We start from the raw sequence: 13,999 nt of genomic DNA, 5'->3' as shown, positions 1-13,999 counted from the left end.
CAGGCTTCTTCTTGGACTTTCCAACCTTTCCCTTCTTCGGCTTCTTGATTCTAGCAACAAAGGCTTGAGACTGTTCATCCAAATCGATATCATCTTTTGCCTTGATCCTGGTTTCTTCCAAAATGCATTGAGCCCACAACTCATCAAACGGAGTTGACTTTTTCTTAGAGTAGATTGTCGTTGCAAAACTGCTCCATTCTGGTGGCAAAACATTTAGTACACAGATGGTCATTTCAGAGTCAGAAATTGTCTCCCCAAGCCCCTACAACTGATCTCTTATTTGAGAAATCTTCATTAGAAAGGATTCCATGTCCTCATCCTTTGATTTCTTCATTTTGTATAGTTTATTTCTCAAAGACATATTTTGCCTCGATGTACTTATAGAGTACAAATTCACTAGCTTGTCATACATAGCCTTAGAAGTCTTCAAATTAGCAACAAATGGAACAAGTTGATCCTTAATGGATTCAACAATGATCCTTTGTGCCCTTACTTCCCCCTTCTTGTATTTTGCTAGTTCTTGAGTCTTGTCTTTGCTAGGTTCAGTAATTTCACCAAGAACATATTCCATTACTTCATGCTCTGTAAGTGCCAGATCAATCCTTTTCTTCCATGCTAGGAAATTTGTTGAGACAATGAGCTTATTGCTTTCCTTGCAAAAAGAACTCATATGACCTTTAGATTTAGGCATAGAGTAATATGATACTTACTTGTCCACCAAGAGTCTTTCTTTATTTGATGATGTGTCCAACTATCTTGACGCCTTCAAGATCTTCAAAGAGACTTCAAGGATGTCCTTGAAAGATATCTCCTAGGATTCCTCCAATAGAAGCTTCCAAGAGTGATGAATGATTCCAAGATCCTTTGATGCTTCCTTCAAAAATGTCTACCAATGAGCCTTTAAATAGATATTTTTCCAAGAGAGATCAACAACCTTCTCGTAATCTTCCTCTTTAGGATTTCCTTTGATGAGGGCTTGATATAGTCATCTGCAAATGATTCTCCTTCTTGTGTCCACAAGATGATTCTTCCAACTGCCTTATCTTGTTCACCTTAGCTCTAATACCATGTTGGAAAATGCAGTATGGCAGCAATTAATTCATATTTTCCTTAACCTTAACAATTGCTTGTGAACTTTATTTATCTTCTTGTGATTCTTTATTAGATCTTCACCAAACAATTACCAAGAACGGAAACAGTAAACACAGTGGACACGGAAATTAGGCTCCAAGCCAGGGCAAAACCCCTCCAAGGGGAAAACCCAAAAAAGTTGAGAAATCTAGGGCAATAATATAAGGATGATTTCTCTTACTTGATAATTGTTTGTGATGTATTTTTTCTTATCTTTATTAGCTTTTTCCTTCATTTGTTTCATATTAGTGTTTTCTCCATCAAACAGCTATCAAATCATAAAGAACAATAAGACAAAGGACACAAGATATAGACAATCAGCCAAGGCCAAAACCTCTCCAATCTTGAGAGGAAAACCCACAGAATTCTTCTTCTTATAGAATCTTCAATTGATGAATTCTAAGACCTAGACCCTTGACCAATAACCCCTCCAAGACCAAGTCAATGCTTCCTCTGGATGAACTTCTCCTCCCCCAAGTCAATGTTGGTCAAACTTGTACTATAGCTTCAGATTCCGGCCCTAACTCAGAATTTCAGCTAGCTGTTGCAGACCTGCAATTTCAGCTTCTTCTGCAAAAACCCTAGGTCACACGTATGGCAGAAAAATGGATCGATTAGCTTCCTTTTGACTTTGCTTGACCTGATTTCCTTTTCTTGTCAATCAACTTGCTAAATAGACCTTCTTTGACCCAGCTTCGGCTTCCTTGAGTGACTGCAACTTTCTATTTCTGCAGCCTCAGAATGATGCCCTAATCTTCGCACGTGTGGAGGAATTTTAGCCCAAAACAGATCAGAAATGCTTCTCTCTTCTTTCTTTATTCTTTCTTCATTGGGTATTAGGCTCCTTTCTTCTCCTTGATCGAACTCTTCTTGATGCTTGAATGAGGTTGAGTGCTCTATACATAAGTTTCTAGTCACTTGATATTAAGCCGACTTGTCACTGTTTTAGGCTTTGTTTGATAGCCCTTGACTTGATCTTGGAGGGTTATTTTGACTCAAATAAATTTTTTTACAATATGTAACATACCCCAAATGGGTCTTTTATACATGACAATGACTTATAGACTTAATGACAAGCCCTAGGAGCTCACAATGGGAGCCTGACCTAAAAATAAATTCCTCTTGAGCATGAAACCCATGCCTCAAGATCAACAATAATAATTTATTTTTCTCATTACATCAAATACATAAAATCATGATTACATATGTCACTATGAAGACGAACCTAGTTACATATTTCAACACTCCCTCTTAACTAGGGAGGTATTCATAATCCATATAAGATACTTGGACACTCTCAATCTAAAGAATTCTCATTAGAAGAGTCGGATTGGTAAACCATCTGTATAGCATCATATCATTCAGCATTGTCACATAGCAAGGCCTTGACTAACAATTCTATCTCTCCACAAGATCGACCACAATGTTGGCAAGACCAATGATTTATATACACCTTCATCATTGTCTCTCAAGGAGTATATCCCACGCAGGTTTTCATAGAGTATGTCCTTCCCGGACTATTCTTATCTTGGATTCCCAGTCCTCAAAGAATATCGGTCCTCTATGACTACTCTTATCTTGGATGCCCTACCACGTCCTTAAAGAGTATCAAATGTCAGATGATTACCCAATCCTCCATTCTTTCTTCCCAAGTGAAGACAAGAATGATGTGTCTATCTCTCTCTCTCAACTAGGGAGGATATACTCATTCCTATGAAAGAATGTACCCATTCCTATAAAAGAAATGTACCCAAGCTGCCTCTTAACCAAGGACTTGTCCAAGCTCCCTCTTAGCTTTGGGGACTTGCTTCCAAGTTTCTACTAAATCAAAAACTTGCTTTCAGGGTCCCTCTTAACTAGGGACCTATTTCTAGCAGCAGCTCTTTCTTCCATGATACCTTCAGCTGCTTGTAGTGTTCCTCCATTCGAAGTCATGAATTTCATTTTTTAATATTATGGAGCCTTCATTTTTGGGACTTCTTTGTAGGGAATTGGCCATCCATCACTTTCCTTCTTGAATCAGGGCAGTCATGTCATCCTTCCTTTCATCGAAGAGTGATCCATTGGACCATATCTGGATTTTCCTTATACAGCTACCTTTTCCATTTCATGTCTCCTTCAGGATCTTCCATCCCACTACATGAGTACCAGTTGTAGATGACATCCACACCTTTCTTTCGGTAGCCCTGTATTAGCCCATCCAGATATTGTTCAAAAATCAGAAATGAACATCAAATCAAAAATTACCTTTTGTGATGGCCCTTCATCATGACATCTGCTTGTTGCAACATCAACATCCTGCATTCATATTGACACATCTCCAAGATATTCAATTTTCAAGGGTCTTCTTTCTTTTCAAACTTTCCCAAAGTCTTCATATCTTTCCCATGGAGATATCATGGCCAATTCTCCTAGTTATCGAATGTTGATTTCCTTTTCTATGTAATCATAGTTACATCTTTCACGATCTCTTCTTTTCTCTTTATTCACATATTACTTCCCAGGAACTCCCAATCATAGTTCCTTCATCTTTGTCAACCACCTCATATTCCATATGAGGTCATATTACATTGATTTCATCTAGTTAATATGTGAATCATGCCTTCATGCATCCTTTTAATGAAAGAGATCATTTTCCCTTGATCATGCTCATGAGGTAGAGCATGCATCCTTACTATCTACAACTATATAATGACATGACTTGACTCATTGAACATATGCATACATACCTCTTTTTTCCTTTTGTCATCTAGACTTCCTTCAGCAGCGTCCTGTCCTTGATTGAGAGTGCTTCAATCATCTTTGACATGTTGCATTCTTTTGTCATCATACCATCATTCTTCCAAATAATGAATCCCATCCAAGGTGGTATTCTTAGCGAGACACTTGCTTCTTCCAAGAGATGAACCTTCTAATGAAGATTCCAATGGAGGATATTGATTATCCTCATCTTGTAAATGCTTCTTTCCAATGATGTATGATGAGCTCTATACTAGATGACTTACTTCTACCCATAAGTACTACTTATGCTTCTAATGAGGTTTTCAAGAGCTACTTCCTTCTAATGATGATTGTCATTTACTTCTACTTCAGCTATCTTTCAAGCTTCTCATGATGATGTCATGTGCTCTTGTTTCAATCGTATGCTTTTATGATGCCATCTACTAAAATGATGCGCCCTATCATGATTCTCATGTCTCCTACCATGATAGCTATATTTTACAAAAATTGAAAAGAACTAGGTGGAGAAGACTTATCTCAATCATAGTAGAGATCTTTTACTTCTTCCTTCTTGGATTTCTTCTTTTCAACTTCTTCCACTTCTTCGGTGACATGGCTTCTTCTCTTCCTCTTTTGTTGTTGTCCTTCTTGAGTTTGGGACAATCTCTCTTGTAGTGCCCATATTCTTGACATCCATAGCATTGAACCTTCGCCATATTCTTCTTCCTTTTCTGAGGACCAAATTTCCCAAACTTTCCTTTCCTCTTTGCCATGGCAGCATATGCTTGAGTTTGCTCGTTTTATCCTACATCACTTTTTTCCTTTAACATTCAATTTTGCATAGTGACCATAGTTCATTGAATGGAGTAGCTTCTTTCTTCCCATATATGCTTAATGAAAAGTTACCCCATTCCTCCAACAGTGCATTAAACACTATAGTAGTCATTTCCTTGTCAGACATTATTTCTCCCAACTCTTGTAGTTGGTCCCTTATTTCAAACACCCTCATAAAGTATGAGGTTATTCCTTCTTTTGATATCTTCATCTTGTAGATTTATTGTCTTAACGAGATCACTTCTCCTGCAGTTCTTACGTAGAACAATTCTACAAGTTTCTCATATATTTATTTTGACGTTTCTAATTTTGATACATAGGGAATGAGAGGGTCCTTGATAGATGCTATGAGAATCCTTTGAGCCCTTACTTCCCCTTTCATGAATTTTGCATGAGCTTGAGCTTCTTCCTTTGGAGGTTTAGTGATTGAGCCCTTAACATGTTCCATAACTTCATTTTCTATGAGGTTCAGGTCTATCCTTTTCTTCCATGCAAGAAAGTTTGAAGCCCCAACCAACTTGTTGCTTTCCTTGCAAAAAGACATTTTGATAGATTCTAATGTGGACATTAAAGATACTTACTTGAGAAGATGCTCCTTGATGGAAATATCTTCAATCTGTTTCCTTCTTGATTTTAATGGTGATGATAATGAATTCCTTCAAAAGTGATCCTTTAAAGAGAGGGAGATCACCTTGGCTCCTTGATGATGATGACAACGCCATTTCCAGCTTTCCTTGTAAACTTCAAGATGTTTCAAAGTCCTTCCTTTCGTGGAGGTTTTTAAGGTCTTCCCTTTGATGATTGAGTGAGGTTCCCAAGAATGCTTTTAAGTGTAGAATCCTTCTTTGAACGAACTAGGGTTTGTAGGTCTTCTTCTATTGACTTCCTTCAAGATGATGATGTAATCCTTGACCTTGAAATGCCTTGGAGATGAGAGGATCTTCTTGATGATTTGATGTCCTTGATAATCTTCTAAAACTTTGCTCCTTGAGTGTCCTTTATTGAGTTTCCCTTCTTTGACTTGTTACCTTAGCTTTGATACCATGTTGAGAAATCTAGGGCAATAGTATAAGGATGATTTCTCTTACTTGATAACTATTTGTGATGTATTTTTACTTATCTTTATTAGCTTCTTCCTTCACTTGTTTCTTATTAGTGTTTTCTCCATCAAACAACTATCAAATCATAAGGAACAATAAGACAAAGGGCACAAGATATAGGCGATCATCCAAGGCCAAAACCTCTCCAATCTTGAGAGGAAAACCCATAGAATTCTTCTTCATATAGAATCTTCAATTGACGAATTCCAAGACCTAGAACCTTAACCAATAACCCCTCCAAGACCAAGTCAATGCTTCCACTAGATGAACTTCTCTTTCTCCAAGTCAACATTGGTCAAACTTGTACCATAGCTTCAAATTCTGACCCCAACTCAGAATTTCGGATAGTTGTTGCAGACCTACAACTTCGGCTTCTTCTGCAAAAACCCTAGGTCACACGTGGCAGAAAAATGGATAGATTGGCTTCCTTTTGACTTCGCTTGACCTGATTTCCTTGTCAATTCAACTTGCTAAATAGACCTTCTTTGACCCAACTTCAGCTTCCTTGAGTGATTGCAACTTTCAGTTTCTACTGTCTCATAATGATGCCCTAATATTCGCACGTGTGGAGGAATTTTAGCCCAAAACAAATCAGAATGCTTCTCTATTCTTTCTTCTTTCTTCGTTGGGTATTAGGCTCCTTAATTCTCCTTGATCAAACTCTTCTTGATGCTTGAGTGAGTGTCACTTGAATGAGGCCGAGTGCTCTATATATAGGCTTCCAGTCACTTGATATTAGGCCGACTTATCACTGTTTTAGGCCGACTTGTTGCTTGTGTAGGTCGACTTGTTTGATATCCCTTGACTTGATCTTGGAGGGTTACTTTGACTCAAATATTTTCTTTTACAATATGTAACATACCCCAAATGGGTCTTTTATACATGCCAATGACTTTAATGACTTGTAGACTTAATGACAAGCCCTAGGAGCTCACAATGGGAGCTTGATCTAGAAATAAATTCCTCTTGAGCATGAAACCCATGCCTCAAGATCAACAATAATAATTTATTTTTCTCATTACATTAAATACATAAAATCATGATTACATATGTCATATTTCAACAAGAAAAACTCTTCTCTTCTTATAGAATCTGCTTCAAATGAGACAACAAAGACCCAAACCCTAGACCAAGTCCTCCTCCAAGTACCAAGTTAGCCCTCCAAGAAGTCCTTCTAGATAGATTAGATCCATCAAGGCTCAATCCATCTTCCAACTTCAACTTCATCCAGCTTCAACCCTGCAACTTCGACCTACAACTTTAGATTGCAACTTCGGCCTTGTAGCTGCTACAGAAACCCTAATTCAGTGTCTTCAAGAGACCCTTCTTTGAGCAAGACAGATCCTCCCAAGGTCAACGAGGTCAAGACAAAATATTCTTTCTTCCAGCAACTTCACTGCAACTTGCTCTCCTATAATTTCGGCCTTCCTCGATGTTGAAGAAACTCTAGATTTCACACGTGTGAGAGAGATAAATCCCAAAAACAAATTTCCTTCCTTTTTCTTTCCTTCTAGACCTTCGCTCTTCTCTTCTTCTTGCTTCCTAGCTACAGATCAAACTTGTGTGTGAGTAAGTACCAAATGAGGTTGAATCAGCTTCTTTATATAGCCTTTCCAAGGGGTCAAATTCCCTTCTTTAGGCCGACTTGTAGCTGCCAGGGCTGACTTGTACTTTGGAGGTTTCCAAGACTTTATAGACTCAAAATATTTTTTGTTTTCAAGATACATTTTGCCCGGAAGGGTCTTATAACCATGATGTTGACTCTCTTGACTAGTGACAATAAATCCTATGCCCTAACAAGCCCTAGAAGCATGAAGAACATGCTTTTACCTAGAAGACCATCAATAAAGAGCATGAAACCCATGCTTTAAAATAATAATGTTTTCTTTTCTTCTTTTGTTTGTTACATAAGATACATATTGAAATGAGTACAAGAACAATTATGAAGAACAAAACTAGTTACGTTTCCAACCAGTGTTGTTAATATCAGTATCGACAAAATATCGGTGAGGGTCCAGAAAACATCTTATCGGCAATATTGGCGAAAATATTGGCAAATATCGGCAAGCATAAAAAATCAATTTTTTCAGATTTTTAAACATAGCCAATATTTTCAAAATATGGCGATATTTTGCCGATATTTTTAAAATATCGCGATATTTTGCCGATATTTTGAAAATATCGTGATATTTTCAAAACAGAAAAATATCACAATATTTTCTCGGCGATATATCGTTTTGCTGAAAATATCGCGATATTTTATAATATCTCCGATATTATCAACAGTGTTTCCAACAATCTCTTGGTCTAGTTTATGCCTTCTTTGGTTTCCCTCTCCAAGGCCTGCTACATTTTGCGGCAACAAGTCTTGTAATCCTTCTATTCTTGTCAACAATCTCAATGAAGTGGAGATTTACTGTGTCAAAAGTCATTTATACTAACCCATGTTGGGGCTTTCTTGTCTAGGTGCACCAAAAACTCCTCGTCATAAAACGGATATAAAAGAAGACACTCAGTGTTGGATCAAGGTCAAGTTTTACATTAGCAGTTCTCATCTAAAAGGTGAATGAAGGTGTCAGATTTCAAGTTTCAAAGATTTTGATTTCTAGCATTAAAGAAGTTCAATTCTTGTAGAGAGCATGTGGAGCTCTAGTTTGAGAGGGGATGCTAGAGGAGCAAACGTCAATATCCAACTTAGTATTAACATATCTTTTATATTAAGAGAACTTAAAATTAATAGGCATTAATGTTAGTGATGTTTGTTAGGCCACCATAACAACCTAGGGCTGTATAATAATGGAATGAAGGATAAATAACTTCGGAGAGTAGTATATGTAATATGGGTATCCTACTTCAAGCTTCAAATCATGTACTTGTTGCAGCATCATTATATACATGATGACATTTATTGTGTCCAAACATATATATGCTATTGCATTATTGATGTGCTAGAATTCCTACAGTAGTTTTATTTTGTCTGAATACAGATATTGATTTCTAACCATAGTATGTCATTTCCATTATAGTAAAGCATTGCAACTTGGAAGTAGATATTATCTTGCAAGCTTAAATTAATTTCAACAATTAGACAGTTTATTTTCTATATTACAAAGTTATCAAATTCAATCCATTGTTCAATTTGCATTAAACAAATAAAAAATGTAAATTTACTTACAAAATAGAAATCAACGTAGGCCTTTTGGTCATATTCCTTCTCTCTCACTTCTAGATACTGTTGATAAAAGTGAAAATCTTAGTCACGTAAATTGAAAATCTACAAAGCAAATTCGTAATTTTAATTCACACATGAGCTAATGGAAACTTTCCTACAAAGAATTATCCAATATAAAAATAGAAAATTGAGTTAGTATGGTGGAAAAATGACAAATTATTCATCCAAAGAATTGAAGATCTTTGTAATTTATTTTAATTGTTATTTAAGTTTAACATAGTTTGATCTAAGCAGTCTACATTAGTGGCAAGCCAATGGGGCTACATAAGTACAATGGCCAAAAAGGTCCTTTAAAACAACGGCACTTGGTTGCTACTCTGCTAGACCCTGATGGTTAGAGAAAGACTTCATTCACATTTAAAAAATGGTTGCTGTGTGATTTGCAACAAAACAGAGACCATAAATCATGTGTTGTGCGAGGGCCGAGTTGCATGAGCATTCACAAATGAGTTGACTCTTAATATGCTATTATTTTTTCAGACATCTCTACTGGAAAGGGATCCTTTGGAGAGTGGTGGATGATTATAACTATTGCAGAGAAATATGGAACACTGTAAGGTCAATAGGAATCTCATTTTCTTATGGAAAATGAGATCAAGCTACATTTGATGAGGATGTTTCCCCTTTTCATCTAGGAGAGACTACAACTTTTATATCAGGATTGGCAGTTTAGCCTTCAGCTAGAATTGACATTTTCTGTAAAGATGTAAATTGTCTTGAGATTGGAGCTAAGACAGATATGTTGGCATTCCTTGCCCACTGGGGTGTGTGTGGTCTATGTAATTGTAGCCTATCTCATTGATTTGCATGACTTAATGTACTCCTTTTGTGTGTATGTATATATATAATAGATGCGTAAAATGTGTCCCCTATATTGTACGAGGCAGGCAGGTATCTTCATGCTTTAATTGAAGGAAAACATATATTGCAACAAAAAGAAAGAAGAGTTTAGTTCTTACAGATAAAGCAATCTCCTCAGCTTCCTGTCCAGAAACCCTGTAAGCAACGCCCCACTGCAGCATGAAATAATAAAAAATATAAAATAAGATAATATTCTAAAATTTGTATTGGAATAAAATATACATGAATAATTAGCTAATTTAAAAAAAAAACACATATATAAACTTAAAGATAATTGAGTGGGACTTGTTAAAATGTGTCTTCAAAGGAAGAGGGTTTACTCCCCAAGGTTTTCCAAAGTAATGATATAATGGATTCTACCAACTTGACAAAAATTTAAATACCTCTTGGTTTTATTTGTATGACAAGAGGACCAATGTTACCCCAAGTTTCTGGGACACAGGAATGTGGCAGCAAGGAAATGCACATTGAGTACATGTGGAGACACCCCCCAAATTATAGGGAAATTCATGTGCCACAAGTGGGATGCCAGTGTCCCTAGCATAGTGGGGCCCATCTCTAAAATTATAAAAATATATAAAAAATCCCAACAATGACAATTCATCCCATGTAAATTCATCATTGTGCAATGTAAATACTAAATTCAAATTTGTAAATGATAGAAACATGATTCATCAATCATCATTGTTATTATCATATTTCACATTGAATCAATGACATCCACATCAAAAGTTCAAATTTATAACTTACAACAAAATGAAATACAATGATTCAAATTCCTAATAGTACTAAGTAAATACTAAATACTAGATATTCAAGCCTGAAATAGTAAATTAAAATTACTCAAAAATAGTAAAGACTGACAAGTCAAAGACTCAGTCATCGGTATCAAAAGTCAAAAGTTACAACTGAAAATTAACAATGGATATTGAAAATTAAAAGTAGCTAAAATAAATCAACATTAAGTGAGCATGAAGGAGTCAATGTCATTGACTAGTCTCTACATCCATCTGTATGAAGGGATCAGACCATCAATGGGAGTGCCACTCTCTAAGTCAAAGTCACTCACACGAGTAATCAAAGCAAATAGTGGCTCACTCTCATCTGAAACTAAAATGCTAAATGACTTGTAAATGTCAAATAAGAGAGATGTGTAAGTAAAGATGAAATAAATCGAGTAGTCTACTAAGCTTTTTGTTTTTACAAAACCCTTTTTTATGTTTTTTTTAAGTTTTCATGCATTTTGGGAAAAAGAAAATTGAGGGGGGCACCTACTGTTAGGATATTCCGACACATAGGAAATAATTAAGAACAACTTGGTCTAGTGTATAGTTAGGTAAAGAGTGTTTCTTTAGTATATACTTTTTGTAACTTACAATCCGACGGTCACGATATGTTCTAGACATGAAGTGATCTGACGGTTCATTCCCTCCTCGGTATTGCTGACACTTGATCCGTGGCTTAACACCCAATTGATCCATGATCTCTATTTAAAGAGCATGGAGGGTCATTTGTTAGGTGACCATTCATGAGAGAAGCTTATGTAAATCTTCTTTCTTTTATATTAATAAATTCCCTGAAGTGGCCGCGTTGGCTTTGGTCGTGGACTGTTTCCCTCTTTGAGGGTTTTAACCACGTCACGAACATTGGTGTACCAATCTGTGATCTGTTTGTGAGCGGTGTCCTTTGGTGTTCTATCTAAGGAACTTACCTTGTAAATTCCTACATGGTATCAAAGCTATTCGAGGGCCGCATCCGTTGGTGATCCAAATCCAAAGCCAGTACAACTGCATTCGATTGTCGTTTAGTACATCTACTGTTTCTGACCGCTTTCGGGCCAAGAGGACTACTCTATTGTGTTAGAAGCATCTGTTCCAGTGAGGAACCCCTTTTGTTTCATGCGAAAAGGTTTCCGGTAGCCCTAGCTACATCATTTTTAAAATCTGGTGGTATACAGTCTTTATTTGCAATTATAGTTATTTATCTCTCTGTTTATTTCGGTTTATAGTCCTCTAAAAAAAATATTATCGGATCTATACCTTTCATTTCTATGTATGGTCTTTGCCCCGCGACTTTGTGCGATCTGGGCAAATCAAAAACAGAAAGAAAGGATTTTTCTCATGTGTATGCTCTTTTCCACTGCGCCTTAGTGTGATCTCGAAAAACCAGAAACATTGAAGAAAATATATAGTTTCCGACCAAATCTAATTTTAAGCTGGAAGGTTTGGATTTCTTTTGCGTGTTCGTTTTGGTTTGTGTAGTTTTTTTTCTTTTTAGGCAAAAAGTGGTTTTTCAAGTAAGCACACACTCCAAAGCTTCAGTGAGCAAAAAAAAAAAAAAAAACCCCTTCCTCCTTTCCAAAAATTACTTACATTTTAAACTAGCTCACTTGGTCCAAAGCTACTTTATGAAAGTAGAGGTCTTGGGTTCAAGTTTTTCTTTTTGTTGAGTTACTTTTTCATAAAACACATGTAACTTATGTTTTAAAGTTACTTTATGTAAAAGTATTCTCACCCATTATAAAAAGTGAGTCACTTTATCTTTTATTTAAGTTACAATTTAGTGGATAGTTCATAAAGTACCATTGTAAAAGTGACTTTCACTTATTTATAAAAGTGGGTCATATAAAGCAATTTTTTTTCTAAAGTGAGCTAATTAGATTAAGTTTGGAAAGGGGGGGAATTTTTTTTTAAATATAACATTATCATTCACTTCCCAACATTCACGTAGTTCATCGGCATCTTCAACAACTTTTCTTCAAAAAGCCATAACTTCTTCATCCGGAAGCCATTTTCAGAGTCGTTTTTTTTTAATCAGCCTAATTTTTCGAGATCTTTCCATTGGAACACTTAGTTTCAACATCTAAAGCTTCAGTTTCTTTTAAAATGGAAAGTCCATGCCTAGTTATTCTTGATAGCACCAACTACTTCCAATGGTTATCCTACATTGTGGATTTACTTAGAAGTAAAGGTCTTTATAGAATAGCCTCAAGCCAAGAGTCTAAACCTAAAGATGAAGATAAGAAAGCCAAATGGGAAAATAAGCAAGATCAAGCACGTGGGTTGATAGGGATGTCTATTTCTCCAGACCTTAGATTCCATATCGCAGAAATTGATACCCCTGATGAAGCAATGAAACAACTCAATAAAGTTTTTGGAATTAAAAATGAAATTAGAGCCCATCAACTCGAAAATGAGTTGTTTACATTGGACCCCAATAATTTTTCTTCCATTGAAGATTTTTTGTCCAAGTTCAAGACCCTTAGACTTCTCTTAGAAGGTGTTAAGGTTAAGAAAGAATATGGTAGCCTTATCTATTCCATTCTTACTAAGTTAGGACCAGCCTACTCTGTGTTTGTTTCCACCTTCCATTCTACTAGAGAAGCCTTTATTTCTCAAGGACAAGACTACAAGTCCAACTCTTTTGATGCCTTTTGTGATTCTTTAATAAGAGAACAAGAAAAATTGTTACATCTTGGTCTTCTTAATACTGGAAACTCTTCTAAGAAAGCCTTAGCAGCCCAACAGCAATCAAGTTCAAAGAATCCTAAGAAGCAACATCCTAAAAAGAATGGCCCTAAACCAAACAAGGGTCCTAAGCCATTTTAGTCTCAAAATGAAAAATCAACTCAACAAAATGATAAGGCAACTAAAAACAAAGGGAAGAAGACTGATGGACATTGCAACTTTCGTAATCGTGATGACCACTTAGAATCAAAATGCTTTAAGAAGATGGAAGCCTTGGAAGCAGCAATGAAGAAGCATAACATCCATTTGGAGCACTCTTCAACTTCAACTTCATCTTCAGGAATAGCACTTTCTGCATGTGTGTTAAAATTGGCAACTAGGACCAAAGTCCATGTGGGTCATCTTATTTATAGCAGCAGATATTTTTCCTGGATCCCTCTCATCGAGAGGTGTAGGATTGATCTAAAGATCATCCGATTCCGATAAATATTCATGAAGTTATGAATTTATTTGTGTTATAAGACAATTCGACAAGGTCGGTCAGCAACCAAATAAACCCCACATGTGCTCAACGTTTTAGTATAAAAGGAGATGACTTGAGAGTCATTTCTCACACACACTTCTTGTGTTCTCTTCCTCTCCACTTGTCTTTG

At 36.3% G+C, this 13,999-nt stretch overlaps 1 protein-coding gene across 3 annotated transcripts in view; it reads right to left on the bottom strand.

Moving 5' to 3' along the window:
* LOC149239316 (ChaC-like family protein) overlaps window positions 1-13,999 on the bottom strand; it is a 137,799-nt gene that overhangs the window by 97,467 nt on the left and 26,333 nt on the right. For 2 of the 3 annotated variants that reach the window (XR_016246440.1, XM_089373391.1), the window contains exons 3-4: window positions 9,978-10,031; window positions 8,962-9,018 (exon numbers count right to left, since the gene is read on the bottom strand). Coding sequence is in view for 2 of the 3 variants with exons in the window: in XM_089373391.1 (XP_089229517.1) it covers window positions 8,962-9,018; window positions 9,978-10,031 (111 nt within the window). In the remaining variant the exon portion in view is untranslated. The remainder of the gene's footprint in view (window positions 1-8,961; window positions 9,019-9,977; window positions 10,032-13,999) is intronic. The other variant, XM_089373392.1, reaches the window with a different exon arrangement.

Source organism: Pinus tabuliformis, chromosome 8 (genome assembly GCF_031772625.1).
Source record: "Pinus tabuliformis cultivar Carrire ecotype Pingquan chromosome 8, CPIR1, whole genome shotgun sequence".
Classification (NCBI taxonomy): Eukaryota; Viridiplantae; Streptophyta; class Pinopsida; order Pinales; family Pinaceae; genus Pinus; species Pinus tabuliformis.
This window is presented reverse-complemented; position numbering and strand designations above follow the sequence as displayed.